The 22183-nt window shown below is 37.2% G+C and overlaps 1 protein-coding gene across 3 annotated transcripts in view; it reads left to right on the top strand.

The window, feature by feature from the left end:
• Positions 1-20716, top strand: part of LOC136875011 (cytoplasmic dynein 1 intermediate chain) — a 210977-nt gene extending 190261 nt beyond the window's left edge. For all 3 annotated transcript variants that reach the window (XM_067148726.2, XM_067148727.2, XM_067148725.2), the window contains one exon: positions 20306-20716. In XM_067148726.2, coding sequence (XP_067004827.2) covers positions 20306-20383 — 78 coding nt within the window. In that variant the 3' untranslated portion in view covers positions 20384-20716. The remainder of the gene's footprint in view (positions 1-20305) is intronic.
• Positions 20717-22183: the final 1467 nt, after the last annotated feature.

The raw sequence follows: 22183 nt of genomic DNA, 5'->3' as shown, positions 1-22183 counted from the left end.
TTTCAGTACATAATATGTTGTTAATATGATTGCAACATTTTTATTCAGTACTGGTTTTGGTGACTATGGACACCATCATCAGCTGAAACAGGTCGTATGAACAAAGATATACAAGTATGTAGTACGTATAATAGACCCTTAGTAATAAGTAACATTAATAGGATGAAGTAAAAATACAGTGCTTAAAAGAATATAAACAAGTTATGTACTTGTTGGTCAAAGTATAAAATGAAAGTGAAGATATTAACAAATGTTTAAAGACTTGATCACTTTGGAATGGTTAAAAAGTGTCAAGCGTAGCACTGCTAAACACTGGGTGAAACTAAAACCTAGACATCCAAAAATTGACGTAGTATGCAGTCCTTTTACAGAGTATTGATAATGATGTAACATTAGTAAGTTTGATGGTTGCTTGTAATATCAACTCGTAAAAAGAAGCCGTCAGTTATGAGGTACTCAAAGAAGTGGATCATGTTGCAGGCAAAGAGAAAGTAGATATATGACCAGAAAAGTTCTCGATCCAATTCGGAACCTGAAGTATGAAAAGAAAGTTAAGAGTTAAAATGAATTATTGGAAATAGAGTAAAACACCATAAAGTTAAGTAGGAGACTCACCTCGAGCGGCTTAATGTATGGGTGGAGAGTGGCAAGGAGCAAGTGCTAGAGTTTGCTGGAAGCATAGAACATCGTTAAGGGAAGGGGGAGGGGGGAGAAGAGGTGGGTCAGGAAGGGGGAGAGGAGGGATGATGGAAGGGGCGGAGTCAGGTGGGCGTGGTAGGGAAGGATAACATGATAACGTGTGATGTATAATCTGAAAAAAATGGAGCTGTTTTTAGAGAGTTTAACACTGTTGAGAACAGAGATAAGATAATAAAATAAAATTCTGGGCTTTTCAGAAATTACAAACCATTATTCTCGTCATTCTCCAGCACCTCTACCGTATCGATACAACACTAGAAGTTCAAACTTCAAACAGACTAACGCTGCAGATACATTAGGACATACGTTACATCTAGAGAATGAAATGACAACATTGTTTACTACGGATATCCATGTCTACATGAGGCATTGTCTGGTTACATGAAATTGTCATTGTCATTTAGACCTACCCTTATTTATTGAATAGTTTTAGCAGCATTTTCGACAAATTCTTCGTTTCCTAGCACTTCTCAGCATACTACGATTTTTATCCAACATTCCAAGATGTCTTAATCTATGCCGCCTCCATTTTGACTACGTATTTTGATCCTAATTTTAAATATTAGACTTCAACTTCATCAAATACTGTATCTTTTAATTGTACTATTCTTATCCTGTGAAGCCTTGTTTTTAATAATCTGTTCACCAGGCATGATATATATTGTTCAAGCTTTTTATCAAAAAGATCCATTTCAGTGTCAGACATGGATTATTTTTAAAATACAATGTGACACAATTACTTTTAGATGAATGTTTTAATTTTTCAAAGTGATTTTAGTATATGTACTAATTTTATTCAATATTTTTGTGCTGTAATTATTCTGCAACCACACCATCAATACCATTAAGTGTTCATCAATATGTTTTGTGTAATTTGTTAAGATTCCTCAGACCAGTATGTATTTTCAGATTGAACGAGGCTGATGATACCCAATAAAAAGTGGGCGAAAGATGTACATTTAAAATTCTGGTGATTTCTGTATGTATTTGACCACATAATAGTGGAATAAATTGCATTGATTAGGTGGTATTAAAATTACTCTTTGTGTGAACTTTGTGATTAGCTTTTCAGAAGTGTCGTTCAAGTTGAGATTAGGATTTAAGTATTGGTCTAGATGTATGTAACAGGCTTCCGTGATATCTAGTAGGGGGCCTTTTGTTCAAGGTGTCTAATATCGTTAAATCTTGGTCTAATCCATTAAATTTGTGTTTATAATCTTGTATATGCTGACCAACTGCAGAAAACCTCTTACATTTAATTGCATTGAGATGTTCGCATATCTAATCTTGAAGCTCCTGCCAGTTTGTCCTATGTATGAACTGTTACAGTTGCTGCACTGAAACCTGTAAACTCCTGACTTGGTGAAAGGGGTCCAATTTGTTGACCAGGTTGGAATTGTGGAGAATGTCCATATTTCTGTTGTTAGTGTGGAAAGCTAATATTGACGTTATGTTTCTTGAATAGATTGGTAACTCTATAGATATTTTGATTGAATGTAAAAGTTGAGAATAACTTAGGCCTGGGATTATCTTTTATTAAGTTAGATTTAGAGCGATGTCTTTGAATTTGTTGATAATACGTTCGATGAAACTTTTATTATAACCATTAAACCTGGCTATCGCATGTATATTATTAAGTTCTTCATTTAGATCTGCTTTCGACATTGGAATTTTTAACGCACGATCAACTAAGCTATTGTAAGTAGTACATTTGTGGAAATAGGGATGCATGGAATCTTGTTTTATTGTTGAGGCTGTATGGGTGGGTTTTCTGTATATTTTATAAGAGAATGAAGAAGGGAGTCTGGTGATCTTTATATCTAAAAAGTTGATGGAAGTATTAGTTTCTGAATACAGTGTGAATTTGATATCAGGGTCTATGTTGAAGTTTGAGAGGGTATTCAGTGCATCGACAGAATGCTCATCGATGATGACAAATGTGTCGTCTACAAATCTGGCCCAGAACTTAATATTAGTAAACTTATCATTCCTTTCAATGGTATTGTGCTCCAGAGTGTTTAAGTATATTTCTGCTAAGATGCCAGAGGCTGATTATCCCATAGCCAAGCCGTTTTGTTTATAAATAACCTTGTCAAATGTAAAATAATTATTATCCAGTAATAATTTTACAACAGACATAAAATCAGAGATTTCGAGTTTACTCAGTTGAGGATTAGAATTCAGATTATCTCAATGATGGAAAAAAGTTTGCTCATTTTTATGCTTGGATACATATTAATGATACTGAAAGAATGCAGTGTGAGTTGCGGTTGCAAGTTAAATTTATCTAGTTTCTTAATAAGTTCTGTAGTATTTTTAATAGATTTTTGAGCAGCAAAAGTGAAATGTTTTTTAAGAAACTGTTGAATAAACTAAGAGAGTTTGTATAAAGGGCTTGGCCTATCATTTATTATGGGGCGTATGGGAACACTGGCCTTGTGGATCTTTGGTAGTGCTTTTGCAGTTGGTAAGCTAGGGTTCATGTTGATGAGCTTTGATTTTTCTTTTTCAGTTAAAAGAAATGATGCATTCTTGAGTGTTTAAGTTTCCTTTGAATTATCAGCATGGGATCTTTGTTGACAACCGAAAAAGAGCTATCTTTGAAAAGTTCTTTGTTTTTTCAATATAATCTGATCTTCCCGTAATAACGGTGGCATTTCCTTTATCCGCCTTAGTGACAGTGAGTTGATTCTCTTTAATTTTCTTCTTTAGTTCAATAATGCTGGTCCTTTCTGGAAATTCTGCGTAAGTTCTATTGGATTCAGGAGATGTGAAAATTTTAGTGTCTCTTAGCATCTATTCATCTTGTAAATCTTTTGCATTTTATTGATGGCAACTTTGGTTTCAATAACTAATTTTGAAGCAATGTTAGGTGTACTTACTTTGGCCAGTTATGTTTTGGGCTTTTAGAAAGTATTGTACTTTCTTTCTTATTAATCACTGTGTTCGATAAATGATGAAAGTGGGGTGAAACTGAGAAATAAGATTCTCAAAAGTACTGCCATTAGTAGTCTTTTTTTGGAAGTTAAGTGATTTAGATTTGTTCAAAAGTGCTTCAAATTTATTCTCCAAGGTCGTTTGCGAGATAAAATATTGAAAAGCCTGTTGTAAACCTGATCGTGGAAAATGTTTCATTGCACATTTGTAAGTTTATTTCAACTTTATGAAATGATCAGAAAGTTCATATTCACAGGCTAGTGCAGTCTAAGTAAACCCTGATTAGCTCACATGCCAGTGATACGAAATTCAAAAGACTGGCAGAAGTGCCAAAACCAGGTTGCAAGGAGAAAACCAGAACCTTGTGCAAAATGTGTAACACCTTTCTGTGCCTTGTGGCAGGTAGAAACTGTTAAGCATCTTACTATGAAACTGGGACAATTTAAACACTAAACATGACTAAGTAGATCTCAGAAACTGTAAGAGAGTGTACTGTGTTCATGTGTAAATTGTATTTGTTTTGTGATTAATATTTAAATCTCATTTTGCTGTAAGTTTACTGCCTCTAAACATACAGAAAATAATGTAAACTTAACAGAATTATGGCCTGGGTTACCTCCTATGGGATAGAGTAGACCATATAACCAGCAACTCAACACAGTGTTAGGCAGCAGTAAAACAACACACACTAAAGGAGCCAACAGCTTCATGTGGAGGAGCAAATTTAGATTAGTGCTGAACCTCCAGTGGAGGAAATGCAACTGAAATCCAGAATCCAGTGTCTGTCATCCTAGTTTGGGTTGGCTGCAAAAGAGGTCTGTTCTCCAGGCAGCCTCAATAAAACCTGGCAGTTAGATTTAAAATGCCTTTGGGTATGGTAAGCCCTCTGTAATGATAGTTTATATGAAGCATGAAAGTTGATCAGGACAAGGAGAGGACAAAATGGAGGTCAGTGGTCCACTGCCAGACGAAGGAGCTCCTTGGGCAATGGTGATGGAAGAAGGTGAAGATAAGTTATAAACAGATACAAAGTGTTGCACCCGCTCACCCTCGGAGTCCCAGGCTAGCATTAATCTGAGGGGTGATCAGCTCTTAATAGATGTCACAAATAAATCGATTAAAAAAATGTAGGTGCACAAATAAACACAGGGATGAATGGGGCATGCAAATTAAGGTAGAGAAAGGCTCGTTCATAGACACAAATTAAAGGACTCCACAATAGGATTGGGAAGTGACAACTTAAATTCCATGGGCATACTAGACTAACTACAATAAAAGATATGAAAACTGTTTCCTATTGAATTTGCAATAAGGAGCAATTTATTAACTTAATTTGCAAACTGCAAGTGATATCAATTATTACACTTTAGAAATTCCATCCTGAAAAAGAATACATAAATTTGGATTCACTTCACTACTCTGGTGATGTGAAAAACATTTGGTGAATTTGTCCCGCTTTTCACTGGGGATTGAATTCACATCCGTATGAGTGGACATTTCACCACTGGATATCTTATTTCAGAGACGTGGGCATGAGAGTAAACTTGATTTACAATCATCTCTACGTTCCGTGGGATATGAGTCACCTCTGGATATTTACATTCTAGTAGGCCGGATTCTCACCGTGGAAATGTTATCGTATCTAAAACGGGAACTACTTAACCAGATTTATGAACATGCCAGACATAGCTTGTCAACTCAAAGCTTAACTCAATATTTACATTTGTCAATAAGACAATAATGTATGGGAAGGTTATTTGTTATGCTCTCAGAATTATGACGTGCCGTCCATGGGTTATTTCGCACATATTGTCAATAACCTCCCATGTAAAGTACCAATGATCGTTCCGACTAATCCAACACATGACGACTGTCTGTTATATTTTCCTATGATTATTATCTAATTATCATTATCATTATTTATCTGATTATTATAATTTATTTTGATTACCATCAATTATTTTATTATCATTTATTTCAATTATCATCTATTATTTGATTATCATATATCATCCGGGATGATTATATGCTAACCTTCACTGACGTTTCGAACAAAGGGTTGTGTTTCCTCATAATTATTCTGTACAAATTAATGATCAGTTGTATAATGAATTATTATTATTATTATTATTATTATTATTATTATTATTATTATTATTATTATTATTATTATTACTACTATTAATAGTAATAAATTGAAATCCGAGATCCGATTTCACATCGGTCGGGACACAATAACTGTATTCGAAACCACAACCTTATTTTCGTACTGCTGTTAATTCATGTTAACACCATGTCCTCCCAAGACAAATCTCAAATCCCATGGCACCTCATGGCTGAGAATTTCCGCCCAGTTGTTGCGAGTGCTAAATTATTCCATCCATTTCATTTGAAATCCATTTATTCCATTGGAACTCTTCAAACATTTAATTCACTAATTAATCCTCGGTGCATGGACTCTTCTGCCACTCATAACACCGGAATCGGCATATTATAGCGATGTAAGCCTCGGGATTCATCTGTTTCTTCATCAACATCGGTACAGCAAAACTTCATCTCATGCCGGATTTTTGTCCCGCATGAATTCAAATTTCAAAAATATATAATTTGATCGTTATTTGAATTTTAACATAGCATGACCGTCATATACAAGTGCCTGTATCGCTTCAAAACAAATATTTATGATTATTATAGAGTCCAAATGTTAAATCAACAATTAATGTTAAAATTGAATTTACTGCCCGAATTAAAGTCCTTTACACCACATGTTATCTCCATATCTATATTACTTTAACTTGCAACCATTCTATCAAACTAGGCCCGTGCCTTCCTCACACAGCATTATTATTAAATTTTCTCATGACACACCGTACGCAAACACATAATTACACACCCTGGCACTATCATATATCTGGATGTCTGGTAACAAATATGCATAACTATGGTACAAATAATCACCGCAGTGATTGAAAAATCTAAATAAACTGGGTTAGCGTAAAGAAACACCTGACACTTTAAATGAACTTAAATCAATGTATTTACAAACAGCATGCATTATTTGAAAGATATAACCCATATTTACATTATATACAACAAAGAAATAATCAGTCAATTAGTCTAACACATAATTATGTTAATGTAAATTAGTTCATCCATCCATTTTTAATAAAATCATGGATTCGTGAAGCGATCCGTGCATTGCGTTAAGTAACCACGATTAATTTCCACCTATCCCCTTCTTATCGCGATAACATCCCCAAATATATCACATTTGTGTACTCATTCCTGTGTAGAATTCCATTGTCTCATGGCGATTTATAAGCCTCATGGCCCCATATTCGTTTACTCGTTCATCTTGCGGAACTTTCTAACATTAATATAAAAAAACCACTCCTGGGCGATTACCCATTATTGACACCTTAATTATGAAGTTACAATAATTTATACAACAAAACACTTATAGGCGCTTAAGACCCATTACACTTTCACAATTCTTTTCTTCGCTTACACCCACACCATAAGCCTTGACACTTACAACGGTGTGTAGTTTTTATTCGACCCGGCGCGATCCGCGATTGTCAACCAGTACTTCCCGAAGTATTCCTAGGCCACCTAGTGTTCGCCACGCTTCTACGGTTTCCTGCTCCGGATAATTGTTTCACTGTCTATCTTGTAACTTCAGGCTCCACACACTGCCTTCATAACGTACTATCGGCTTTCTGTTGATAATTTATTTTCAATCACTGAAACTTTTAAAAGTGTATAAAATTAATCATACAGTTATATTGATATTGACACTCGGTACTACGAATGGATGATGTGCCTTCCCACATGGGTCATTCTCAGTCATTCCAGAGAGGGGGGGGGGGAGGGGGTTGGTTTTCATAAATCGACACTTGCAAGTTGATTTGGATTTCTTAAATTATCCCACTTAATAAACTGACGATAAACATTCATATGTCATATTCTTATCCCATATTGCACATAGATCACGAAGATATTATTGGATTTCTGTCCTCCTCTTTCTGCACGCTAAATCAGCGTCCATATACACGTAGTGTTTCTGACCAATAGCGATCCAGCGGGGGGCCTTTCCTGGAATTCTATATCTTAATTCATTAAACTTACTATCAATTAACCTGGGGATGATATCTAAAAATTCCCATCTATTCAATTCGGTGGTTGGAATATTTTAATTATCATTAACTGAGAAGATAACTGGAGTTCAGATTGTATTCTGTCATGTTGGTGCATCTGGGGGCCTTTTAGAAATTTTGTCATTGGCTAAAACTGCAGCAGGTAGTTTAAGTATCTCTCCTCAACAACTTGACAACAATATGCCTGGTGGCACGGGAAAATTTCTCAGTATTGGTGAAGTATGGCTAGCAGCCTTGTTCAGGAATAAACACTCCATCACTTACCTGTATCAATCATCCCCTTTTGTAGAGTTTGTTCCTTTCTAATTTTGTAACTAATGGATCGGCTATTTGTGCACTTATTGCTCGAGTTATCCTCTTAACTTTCGACTTGGAAATACATCACCCATTATACAGACCTAAATCTCATGGTTCCAGCTTGTCGCAGGCAAGTCTGAAAATGTTGAAATCTTTCCGTCTACTCAACTGACTTAGTGTGTTCAATGTTCTCATATCCCTGAATTTATTTTATAATACCAAATCATGATACCTGTAGTCCATCTCACCCAGGTACAGTATTATTTCCATACGAGATAATTAATGATGACAGGTACAGTACACGTGCAACATACCATCATTCCAGTTTGCTAGTAACAAATGGGAGAGTAATCTTCATGTTGACAGTGATCTTTCTAGTGATGATGCAGATTTGTGGACCTGTACATTAAAAATGATTCCCCTCAAATGCACACGATTCTTCCAGTCTTGTGATGTTTATTTCCACAGGCAAGTGAAAGAAACACAGCAATGACATATTTACTCTTTTCATTGCCTGGATTCACAGAGTTGAATTAAATATGCATGGTTTGTGTTCAAATTGGTGGACAACTGGAATATCTGTAAAAAATGTCCGTGAAGTTTGTTCTGCTGTAGCCTTAAGCAAAGTGAGCTGTGAATGAATATAAGTGTCATTTATAAGTGAATGGAATGAAATATTTTTATGTTTTACATGTTTCCATGATGCATACCATCCAGCAACATGTATAACAGATCAGTCAACATGCAGATTAATTTCCTGTTTGTTGCTAACAAACTGGAATTACGGTATGTCCCACATTTACTCTATCTCTATCATCAATTATCTTGTATAGAAATATTTGTTTGTATCTGTTCATAAATCCTCCTGCATTATGAACATAACTATTCCAACATTAGTTCACAACAGTACATGTCTTACATTACAAAAGATGTTTTCAGTTTCAAAATGTCACATAAACCTAAAACAAAGCACTTCCAGTGGGGCTTGGACTCAGGATCCTTCACTTTCTTGTCCTGTATCTTGACTGTTCGACCACTGCACAGGCTTTTAACACTTGCACATAGAGCAGCACACATTGTGGTTGCCAATTATATGATGTGCCAGTACCTGAATTACTTGCACATTGTGAGGTAGTGTCCCAGACTTTGAAGGTGACAAGCCATTTGGTACCATTGTCTATTACTTGATACTAGTACTGTCACATTTCATGATATATATTTGGTGGCCAACCTTTTTGAGTCTTACAACTCAAAACTGTTAAAGATGTTGCATAATTGTCATTTCTGAAATATCTGATTCAGTAGCCAAAGAAATGCGTCTGGCAAGCCGAACTTGTCCTCGGACACTCCTGGCACTAAAAGCCATATGCCATTTCATTTTTCAGTGAAGGATACACAAAAGATTAAACAATTCCCACTCGTTTCTAGGAATTATTTCAAATTCACTACTGTGTTATGGTGGTAAACAAATGATCTCGTCCGAGTGTTTTCAAGTGATATCAACTTCTGGAAGTTGGTTATCGAAGATTGCCACTCAAAAGTTGTTCAAAGTGTTCCAATGAGGTAATTTCCCATTATCAGACAGTAGGGTGGAGAAACATAGAACCAGATGTGGAAACCTGTTCAGAGAAGCCCCTTATCACCTGGACAGAAAGAGAAGCAGCATTAAGAAATGTGCCCGTAAGAAGCGACTAAAATAGCGACCAAGGAATGATGACATTAGAACTATGAAACTACTTGTTATTAGTACCATTACTTCTGGAACACCATGGGTCAACCTTACTTGCGACCAGTACCACTTTGCAAGGAAAACCATGGGTGTACATTACCTAGGAGCAGTACCATTATGAGAGGAACACCACGGATCTATCTGGGCGTTGCTTGTGATGAGTGTCATTCCGTGTATTCCACCAAGGCAGGGTGCTCAGTTGCATAGACAGAATGGGCCTGTTTTACATAAGAGTAGTAACAATATATGAGGAACACCATGGGTCTTCATTGCCTGTGGTTTGTACTACTATGTGAGAAACATCATAGGTTTGGCTGACACCCCTGAATAGTGCCACTGTGTGAGGAAAACCATTGGTTTGCATTGCCTGAGAGTAATATCATTATATGAGAAACACGATGGGTTTGTGTTGCCTGTGGGCTTTACCATAATGTGTGACACACCATGGGTCTACATTGCCTATGATTAATACCACTATGTGAGCAACACCATGAGTACACATGGCCCGTGATTAGTCCCACTACGTGAAGAGCACCATGGGTCTGTATTGCTTGTAAGTGGTGCCCTTATTTGCAAAACATCATGGGTTTGTGTTACTTGCAAGTGGTGCCATTGTGTGCGACATACCATGGGTCTACGTTACCTGTGTTTAGTACCATTATGAACCGCAATTGGAAGAGGGGCAGTATGGCTTTAGAGGTAAAAGGTCATTTGTAGATCTTTTCTTCATTGCCAGAATGCTGATGGCAAAGCACTGGGAGAAAACAAAGTACAATATCCAAGAAACTGGAACTGTAAACATGATGATGATGATGATGATGATGATGATGATGATGATGATGATGATGATGAAGACAGTGGTGAGTTTAGAATACTTCTTTGTAATTATCACTATTTAACGGAAATCAGCATTCAAGAATTATCACCAGTATAACTCCCATGTATTTCTGTGAGATTTTATTGTGAATTTGACTTACAAAAATTGTGAATGTGCATATTAATTTTATATGTTCAAATTGCTTTGAAGATATACTTTTCTTTATTATGATATTGTCTCAAATATACACAAAGGAATAGTAAACGTGAATAACTTAACATTTACCAAGATGTCCATTTTGACTTGACTGGCCACACTAAGGCAGAAATTCCAGGCAGGTATTGAGTATGTTACAAATGCAATTTTATAGACATTTGCCATAAACTTAATTTGTGTAATTGTTCACTGCTGCCTGGAACTAAAACTCTGGAATGTCATCCCAGAGTATATGAAGACAAGCTAGATCAGGCCCATACAACTAGACTGCCCTAGAGCAACAGCTACAGTTGGTAGAGAGCCATGCTTGTCGTGCGGGCCACACTGCACAAAATGACCCTTGGTAAATGCTCAGGACCACAGCTGGCTCCTTCCTGTGCCTTCTTCCTGGCCATTTCTCTTTTAGTTGGGGTCAGCACAATATACATTAATTTGGGCCACTTTCAAGACTTTGGCATCTTCTTTTCAATGTTTGGAGTTGGGTTCTATGCACTGGTTAGTCTTGGATAGTTTTGAGGTGAACATCTGATGTGGAAGAACGAATTTGGCTTTCATTTTTGAAAATAACTGTTCACACAGGTATGTAGTAGATACCGAACATATTGAAGATTTTTGTAGATAGACTGCATAAACTTGGTAGCGACACTACTGCAAGTTACACATGTGATAAGCACAATGCAGTATGTATGTATGTTTGTATGTTCAGTCCATAAGCGCTTCTGCTGGTGGGATCATCAACAGCTCTGCCATCAGCTGTCATAGATGGCCTAGGCATCACTGAAGAGGCATGCTAAGGAAATGAGTGAGGTAGTTTCCTGTTGCTTTCCTCACCAAGCCAGAGTTACTATTACATATCAGTCTGCCAAGCCCACTGAAATGCATGCATCAACCAACTGTAAGAGCAACATTTTCACACCATTCATAGCAGAGACTGGCTGCAGAAGGAATGGGCATTACTAGCATCGCTCATACCTCAGTCACTTTCATATTGTCAAAGCCAAGCATAAGGCAGAGACAGATCTATGAAAGTAACAAAATTACTCTAGCCTATACCAGAAGACATAGTGCACTGTAAACACTAAGTCCTGCCAGCAAAGGCAGACAATGCAGTGCCAATGTATAATTTGTCTAATGATGAATGGTACTCACTTTATTCTCACTCCACATATCTTTTATTTACTTGTATGAAGTCTCATGATCACATTTTATTGTACTCAATAACTTGTGGAGACAGAGCGGTCAGCATCTTCTGTGACCACAAGTTGGATGTGCAGTTCGGGTGAAGTTACATACTGTGAGCTCACATTTGGGAGATTGTAAGTTTGAATCCCACGGTCGGCAACCCTGAAAATGGAGATGGTTTTCCCATTTTCACATCAGGCAAATGCTGGGGCTATACCCTAAGGCAACAGCTGCTATCTTCCCAATCCTAGTAGCCCTTTCCTATCCTTGCATCACCAAAAACCTATGATCTGATAGTGTGACATTAAAACATTAGCAAAAAAAAAAAAAAAACTGAGTACCTTTTGTGGTGATCAGATACTTTCATTTATTGTCTGAAAGGGACCTACGTGATTCTGTTTTATTCATGACACTAGCTGATGTACATGTAATTAATCTCATAATGGAACTGTATTGAAGATGATATATTAAAATTATAAAATTCTTTTAATTGTAAATAAAAGAATTTTATAATTTTAATACAAACTGATGCACCTGTGCTTCAGTATGGAATTCTACATTGTATACAGAATTCATGATTAGGCAGTGTACACATTGTGAGTAAGATTGTATTGAACTGCATAGCTGTTAACCTTACCCTAGAAATGCGACGGGGAAGTCACCGAACGTCTTTTCTCATATGAAGACTGGGTTAACGGGATTTTCATTGTAATGGTAGGCCCACTTGTCTACCATCAGTCACCTTCAGGTTGGGAGTTTTCATTATAATGGCAGCTCTCACTCTCCATGTGCCTTTTTACATCCTCAGAAAGACTCTTTTAGTGGTTTTCCCAACTGAAATGAACATACAGTAGGTCATTACAATTATGTCGGTAGGAATGGTGCGATTAAAGGCAATACTCTCATATGAAGAAATTGATCAAATGAAAAACCACACATTTTCTCACGTTTAACGAACAGTACTAGCTGGTGACCTAATGGTCCAAAGTTCCATAGCTGGAATGACCAAGCCGCAGACAGTCGTGATCCGTGAGTACTCTTCGTCTTTTTTCGGCAGCGGGGGAGGGGGGAGTCGAATAATGGAGAGTATCAGGGCAAAAACTATGCCCTTTTACTAATCTGTTTCCTAGGAGTACCCGATGAGTCGGAAAACCTCAATTCACTACAGTGATGGTGGAAAAATCTGACTTGGAGGCAAATTTTTGCCTCCAAGCCAGAGAAACCCCCCCTCTTCACTGCTAATTTGGAATATATTGAATATAGAATTTAATAGAAGTGAACAGGAAGAAGCTTTTCTTAAGAAATGGCTCTTTTCAGGATTGAATTTTGAGGTATTAAGTGAATTGTGGTGCTATAATTTGGAATATGCCTGAATTGTAATTCTAGACCAGGTCATACTACTACTGCTACTGCTGCTGCTGCTGCTACTATGTGAGCTTCTGCTTTAAGATTGTATACTGCTTATTCAAAACAGCATGTCAGAGTAGAGATTGAATAGCTGGAATACTATGATGAATCAGTGTGTTCCCTACCAGCAGTATCAGAAAATGTATGAACGAGAGGAATGGCATGCTAAAAGAAAGTTTTCTAACTCCCAGCTATTTCCTACCAATATTCAGTCAGGCTGTTACACTCGGTATGCAGCAGTAATCCCGTCTATCGGAGTTGAGTGGCAGCATAAGAGACAAACAACATCATAACAAACAATGGTCAATGTGATTTTTCTTGATCAATGTTATGCGCTTTTGATATTCTAGGCCTTCACATTTAGTTTTCTTCTGACTCTGAAATACCACTCTTATCATAGTGGGTATGGTAAAACTGAATACAACATAAATGATCGGAAATTGTGTTCTCGATAACTGTTATGTAGTACTTTTTGATAGGACCAATACCATAGGTATTTAAAAATTAAATTTTATGTGCATCCCCTAAACTACAATTTCATCCAGGGTGAATAAATTTTTTTATAGCTTAGACGGTAGTTTCTTATTTCCCGACTCTATATACCGATTTTCATTAAATTCTCTTCAGCCGTTTTCTCATGATGCGTTTACATACATACATGCATGCATGCATACATACATACATACATACATAGATACGGACAGACAGAAATTATGGAAAAGTAAAAAGCACATTTCCTTGTTATGTGTACATGACCGATACAGAAATAGCGTTCTTTTCAAATTCTGAGCAATGTACAAAAACTCTTATTTTATATATACTGGTGTTCACAAGAATAATATAGGCATTTACATTTTGGCATTGTTTATGGAAAGTTTCAGTGTTGCGAACAGCTTTGTTATGTGATGGAATGTTAATCCAACCATGTTTCACAATGGCCTCATTGCAATCTACTGTACCCTTAGCATGGGATCATATAAAATAAAATATTGATTTTCTAGAAAAATGATGCTAGCAAAATTATATTTCTGCTTGAAATGTACTTCAGCTTCAACAGAAAGTACCTGAAGCCTTTTTTTAAAATTTTTATAAATGGTTTTTGATTACATTACATTATCCTTTAGTATTGATCAAACAAGAGAGCCAATGCACTATTTTGTCATGTCATATGTTATCAAAAACAACTGCATAACTATCACATTTGCTTTTTCCATATCATATTACTTCAATGAATGTGCAGCAAAATATCTCGTAATGGACACTCAAAATAGCAAACACTTCTAAATAATGGATATCTTTTAATTCCATAGTAGGCCAATAGGTACATGATTTTAAATTATAGTTCTAAATAACAAGGAGAATGAGTGAGAGAGGAAACTAAATGTTATTTTTCCCTTCTGTGCAGCAATGGCTGCCACAAAGACTGGTGAGAATTGCATGCTAGCGCCTCTGCTGGACTGAGATCTGAACTAAAATTACCGGGTTGGCATGGGGCAGGTGATTTAAATTGTTTAATGCATAGGGCCCCCAGGTTCTCATCTCCCTCCACTCTTAAAATTCATTTCTTTTTTCTCTTACCTTTTTCTGAAATACTCCATGCTGAACAATGATTCACCTGGAGGTTGGCTGAGCTGTTTTATTATTATATTTTTTTGCTGGAGAAAGGAAGCTTACCAATCTGTGCTTTATTATTATTATTATTATTATTATTATTATTATTATTATTATTATTATTATTATATATAATTCGCTGGGGCCATCAAGGGCCACATTAAGTCTTGTTGCATTTGACACTGAACTTGGCCTTCTTTAGAGCCCAAATTTCCCTCATTCTTTGTGAGTGGGCCTGCTTACGCTCTTCTGTCCAAGGGGCACCGTGTCTTCTCTTCGGTTGCTCGTCTCGGTTTAGCCCGTTCGTCAATATTTTCTTGCGGAAGAGATCTCTGTTAAAGGCGTCTTCAGCTGAGATATGTAGCATTTGCAGGTCTTCTTGGGTATTTCTAAACCAGGGAATTGTGGTTTTGGGGTTTGAATCAAAAAAGTGAAAGATTTCTTTAGTTAACTTTCTTCTGTCCATTCTTTTCAGATGACCGTAAAATCGTGCCCGTCTTTTTCTGATTGTGTCGGTAATTTTCTCTATTTTGCTGTAGACTTCCTTGTTGGATCTCTTTTTATGAATTCCATTTCTGTACTTTGATCCCAAGATTCCTCTCACAATTTTGCGTTCTCTTTTCTCCAGTTCTTCAAGGAGTCCTTTGTTGGCATTTAGAGACAGGGTTTCGGCTGCATATAGAACTACTGGCTTCAGAACTGTTTCATAGTGACGTATCTTGGTGTTTTGGGAAAGGCATTTTTTGTTGTAGATTGTGCGGTATGTTTGGTAGGCTATTTCCAGTTTGCGTACTCGCTCTTGAAGTGCTTCTTTGTCCAGTCCATTTTTCATGATGATCCCACCCAGGTATTTGAATTTGTCTACTCGGGTGATGTCCCCGTATGTTGTATGGAGTTTTGGTGGAGCCTCTTTGATGTTAGTCATTACTTCTGTTTTCTCAAACGATATCTGCATACCAGTTTGTTCGGCAATTTCCTTTAAAATTTCAACTTGAGCTCTAGCGGTTTCTATGTCGGTTGAGAGAACAGCAATATCATCGGCAAATGCTAAGCAGTCTGTTGCGATCCCCTTGGATTTGGTTCCTATTCTCAATGGACTGTAGTTGGTTTTCTGTAATCTCACCCGCCAGGTTCTGATGACCTTTTCAAGAACACAGTTGAAGAGTATCAGGGATAGCCCATCACCTTGTCGGACTCCTGTTTTGATGTCAAAGGAATGCGAGAGACATCCGTGGAACTTCACCTTGGATTTTGTATCGGTCAGGGTGGCTCTAATTAATGCCAGCAGTTTCAAATCAACTCCAAATTCATTTAAGATGTTTAGCAGGACTTCCCAGTCAATGGAGTCGTACGCTTTCTTAAAGTCCACAAAGACAGACACATACTGCTTGGACCTTAGTGTACAATATCTGATGATCGTTTTGAGATTTTGGATCTGTTCAGCTGTTGAGCGACCTTTTCTGAACCCTCCTTGGTATTCACCTATTTGATGTTCGACTTGTGCTTCCAAACGCTCCAGGATGGCAAGTGATAGACTTTTGTAAGTCACGGGTAGCAAAGATATTCCTCTGTAGTTGTTGATGTTCTTCATGCTGCCTTTTTTGTGTAATGGATGGATCAAAGCTATTTTCCAATCTTCGGGTAGGGTCTCCTTGTTCCAAATTTCTTCTATTTGCTTTTGCAAGATATCAAGTGATTCTTCTGGGGCATATTTCCATAGTTCTGCTACTACTGAGTCTTCCCCCGGCGCTTTGTTATTTTTCAGACGGGCAATGTGGCGCTTGATTTCATCTCTGTCGGGTGGTCTGGAATCTGGGTACCTGAGTAAGGGTTCCTTGGTCTCAATGGCGCTCTGCGGTTTAGAGCAATTAAGTAAATTCTTGAAGTAATCTGCCAGAATGCTACAATTTTCTTCATTTGATGTCACCAGCGTGCCATCTGTTCGCTCAAAGCATAGAGATAGTGGTTTATAGCCAGTAAGTTTGCGTTTGAAGGCTCTGTAGTACTCTCTGCTTTCATTCTTCCTAAAGTTTTGTTCTATCTTTTCAATGAGAGATTTTTCGTATAAACGTTTCTCAGTTCTGAACACCCTAGCTGCTTGGGCACGTTGGGTTTTGTAGGTTTCCCAATCATTTTCTGATTTCGTAGAGTTGTACTGTTTCCACGCATTGAGTCTTTCTTGGAGGACTGATTTGCAGGTACTATTCCACCAGGCATGCTTTTTGCTTCTCTTGATTTCTGCAACGTCTTTGGCGGCCTCAACAAGGAGACTTTTGGCATTGTTAAAGTCACAGTCATTTGGTCTAGCCTTCTCCTGGAACTCCTCGACCCTTTGCCGAAGTTTATCATTGTCGAAGCGTGTGATCTGTTTGGTTGTCTTCCTTGTGTTTGCGGGAATTGGTTTGAATTTGATAAGAGACATATAATGATCTGAGGTCACATTGATGCCTTTCTTTACCTTGACATTCATAATCTCAGGGCTGTTTCTCCTGGAGATCGCAACATGATCAATTTGGAACTCTCCAAGAGCTTGGACGGGAGAACGCCAAGTCATTTGCTTTCTGGGTAGATGGCGAAAGTGGGTCGACATGACCTGCAGGTTGTGATTTTCGCAAATGGTCACCAGTCTTTTGCCATTGGGATTGGTTCTTTTGTGAGCAGGGTAATTTCCTATAACTTTCTTGTACTTCTGCTCACGACCTAGTTGGGCATTGAAGTCACCCAAAAGAAGCTTGACATGGTGTTTGGGGATTTTGTTCAATTTTTCATCCAGTAGGTCCCAGAAATTATCAACTTCGTCTGGATCAGACTTGTTCTTATCATTTGTAGGAGCATGTGCGTTAACTAGGGCGTAGGTTTTGTTCGCGCATTTAATTGTGAGTATAGACAATCTGTCATTCAGAGGTTCGAAATTTGCAACCGATTTAAGGATCTTGGTTCTAACAGCAAACGCGGTTCCAAGCATCACAGCTCCATTGAGGATTCCTCTTTGCGCTTTGCTCTTGAAAATTCGGTAGCTTTCAGATTCAAAAATCTCTTCATCTGGGTACCTTGTTTCCTGTAGGGCCATTATGGATATCTGATTTTCGTGAAGAGCTTTGGTGAGGGTTTTCAGCTTGCCAGTTTGTGTAAGTGAATTTATGTTGAAAGTTGCTAGAAAGGTTTTAGATTTTGGCCTGAGTTTTTGACTCTTCGGGGTACACCGAGACTATCCGACTCGTCTCTTGCATGATGTCGAGTCTCCCCCAGAATCCGAACGAGACTCGTGCGCCGTGGCGTTCACGGCAAGGGATTTATCCGAAGATTTACCCCCTGGGGTATGTTTCTTGAAAAGTTGTGCCATCATGCTTTTTGACTTGACTTTGCTTTGGACGGGTACCCATCCTTTTACAACTAGGGTTGTTAGCCCTAGAGGTTGCCTCAAGATGTTTTCTGGCTTCTGGTCATTTACTAGTCTTCGCCGTAATCCTGGTAAGGGACCAGGTTTTTTTTCACGGTGGTATTTTATTTCCCTACTACCCTCTGACTCTGCTGGCGGCAGAGCCAGCGAGCTTCCCCATTTCCAATGGGACGCACCTGATGGAGGTAACCGGTAAATCCCCACACGGGCGAAATAATAATAATAATAATAATAATAATAATAATAATAATAATTATTATTATTATAACTCACAAAGCCATGAAAGAAGGGAGCGACCAGAAGGTGGGAGATTGGCAATCCTTATTTCAGATTAAGAACTATGACAGAAATACACTAACATCACGTCATACGTCAGTCCTCTTTGACACTATAGGCCAGCCTCAACAGTCGGTAGTATCAAAATATGCCACTTACACGGGAAATGAAATATAGATACAACGTTTTAAAAAAAGGAAAAAAAGCTGTACACAGTAACCAAAACACTTCAAGGAAACTCATATGCTAAGGAGGGATTTTGTAGGATTTAAAGGAAAACTGGAATAAAACATAATCTTTTGATTTATGGAGCTATATTCTACTTACCATCCACAGTATTACAGGCATAAACATTGTGTAGAAATTTCCACAAAAGTTTTAGTGATCACAGTCTATCTTAATTTCATTAAATTACATTCAGTAGTATGAATCATAAATTACATTTGGTATTTGCTCAAGGAAATTATTATAATGTTACATCTTTCAGTCTGTCAAATGAGGCACCTGGGGCCACACACCGAGAAATATTGAGATTTGAATAATTCATTTATTTTTTTATCTTGTTATTTTTGTATTCAAGTCTGTGGCAGAGTAGTGTTTGAAGAAACCAAGATATGATAGCACATACTCTGTTGCTACATATTGTACCAAGACGCAACGCATCATTCAATAAATCATCTGCATTTAGGTGATAATGTCATTCTACAAAATTGTATGTATTCCTTCTACTTAATGTTTTGCACTATGTACAGTACTTAAAACTTCTATTTTGTGTGACAGAAAGATGTATGTAAGTTTATATACTACAGAGAACAGCATAGAATCATGGATATGTTTTTGGGCTTAAAAGATGGGAGCGATTTTTTGGTTTTTGTACTCTTTTTTTAAAAAAATGATACTTGTTTGTGGCGTCGACCTCTGTAGATCAATTGCTACTACTTTCACCATATGAATTGAACCTGCGTGTAAGTTATAATCTATCAGTTTCATGTCTGTATTGGCTGCTAACCCTCTCACCTTCACCACATCTCCTTCTCCATTATAAATCGCGTTGCCTGAGAGATGGTGTCGCCATTTAAGATGCCTGCCTTCCACTTCAGGGGAGAAATTAAAACAATTTAGTGGTAGTAGCAGAGATCAGTTACACGGTAGTAACATGGGGGAAGATGAGGACTTAGTATAGGTAGAAGACGAACACCAGTTGCCTGGTTACCACGCTGTCAGTTTTCTGCCTATGCTAAAGTGATTATGCTAATTCCAGATAGACCCCCAGCCCAAAAACATGTCCTTGTTAAAAATATCTTAATCATACAAATACATAAACATGCCCCTTATATGTCATCACCCTGCTGACTCATGAATGCCTTTCGGATCTTTGTAATTCGGCGTTATGCTGTTGCTGATCCTGAATAAATAAATAAATAAATTAATTAATTAATTAATTAATAAAAAAATATTATGTAATTATAGGTGCTGAAGTTTGTATAGTTGTTCCCATCACATTAAATTGAGTTACCAACATCACGAAATTGACAAATATTAATTAAATTAATTCAATTGTCATATTATGTTTTCAGCATTTGGCTAATCCTCATGGTGATGAATGGTCTAATTTTGCTCGAACTTTGCTACAATTGAAGAACAGTTGGAGCTGATCAGTAACCAGATGACTGGAGAGTTTGGAGCGCATGGATGTTTGGCCTTCCGTCCTTTGTTAAATTTGTATCATTATAATTTTTGTTGTTGTTGTTGTTATTATATAGTCATGCAACTCAGAGCCTCGCTAACATAATGAAAGTTTATTTTCCGTTATAGTAAAATAGTGCAAAAATGAAGTTGTTATTTAACTGAAAACTGTCCCGGAACAAAATTAACTGTAAGACTATGTAAAAGTATATGTAGAGCTACATCAGTATTATAAATTGTATGATATCTTTGTTATTTTTGTATCCATACTTAGGTAATTAAAGATAATACGATGTTGTTACTTGCCATCATAGATATGCGTCTAATTGTTCACTCACTCACTCACACACTCTCTCTCTCTCTCTCTCTCATATATATATATATATATATATATATATATACATGGTATATGCTGTCTATATGGTATATCATCTGCATTTAGGTCAGTCAGCAGATTGCCTGTAACTCCACTAGGGATGGAACGTCAGTGTGTCTGAAGGATTAGTAAAAGAATGAGGAAGGGTTTTAAAGGAAAAACAATCCTTGAAATAATCAACAAGATTAAAATAACACAACTTTATTAACAATACAAAGCTTGAGAAATAAATTTATTTATACCTCATTCAACTCCAATTAATAAAGGCACAAAATCATTGGAACTAAAAGAATAACTCCAAAAATATAAGATTGCCCTCATGTGTGAATGTTATTTCACATGGTCAAATGCCTCCTCCTTTTTTTAAAATCACTTTACTTTAAATATTGCACCAGAATTGAGTCCTTCAAAATCCAAAATTACCGGGCGAGTTGGCCGTGCGCGTAGAGGCGCGCGGCTGTGAGCTTGCATCCGGGAGATAGTAGGTTCGAATCCCACTATCGGCAGCCCTGAATATGGTTTTCCGTGGTTTCCCATTTTCACACCAGGCAAATGCTGGGGCTGTACCTTAATTAAGGCCACGGCCGCTTCCTTCCAACTCCTAGGCCTTTCCTATCCCATCGTTGCCATAAGACCTATCTGTGTCGGTGCGACGTAAAGCCCCTAGCAAAAAAAAAAAAAAAAAATCCAAAATTTAAAAACAAATGTAATTTGTTACTAAGAAATCCTTACAGTTGTCCACCAGAATGATAATATTCTGCTTAATTCTTACAATCCTGCTTAATTCTTTAGATACCTATTGGATTAATTACAAATTATAAATCTTACATGAACATAACTTTCCTTTGAATTCTCAAATCACATTGTAGAACGTATTTGAACACAACTTCAATTTCTAAATGTCAAGACACATTGTTACAGATATTCTACCAATGATCTCGAGGTCTCTTTATATTTCATTCAAACGTAATTAAAAGTAATAACAATGCCTTTAAACAATCTCTCTATTTCTGAAGATCAAAAATCACAATGCTGGATGGAATCAAATAGCAGTGCACAAAAAAACAAACCAACACAAAAGTATTTGCAGAAAATGACTGACAAACAAAATAACACATAAACAATGAGCTGGAATGAAAACATGTGCTATGATAACTCGCTACTGAATTCAAACAACAAGGATTCCATAAAATTTATCATTACACATATTTGTCCACAGCTATTATTACCATCAAAATTATTATTTTAAGCTCACCAGACAAAATTTAGTCATCTACCATGCACACACAGATGGATCGTTAAGCCTGTACTGATGGCACAGCGAACAAGTTCCATGCTCAACCGCACGTGCAGTGCCTCTATGTGAGCATAAAGCAGTAATGTATCAGGTGGA

This window comes from Anabrus simplex, chromosome 5 (assembly GCF_040414725.1).
Source record: "Anabrus simplex isolate iqAnaSimp1 chromosome 5, ASM4041472v1, whole genome shotgun sequence".
Classification (NCBI taxonomy): domain Eukaryota; kingdom Metazoa; phylum Arthropoda; class Insecta; order Orthoptera; family Tettigoniidae; genus Anabrus; species Anabrus simplex.
The sequence above is the reverse complement of the archived record's forward strand: the minus strand, read 5'-3'. Positions and strand labels throughout refer to the sequence as shown.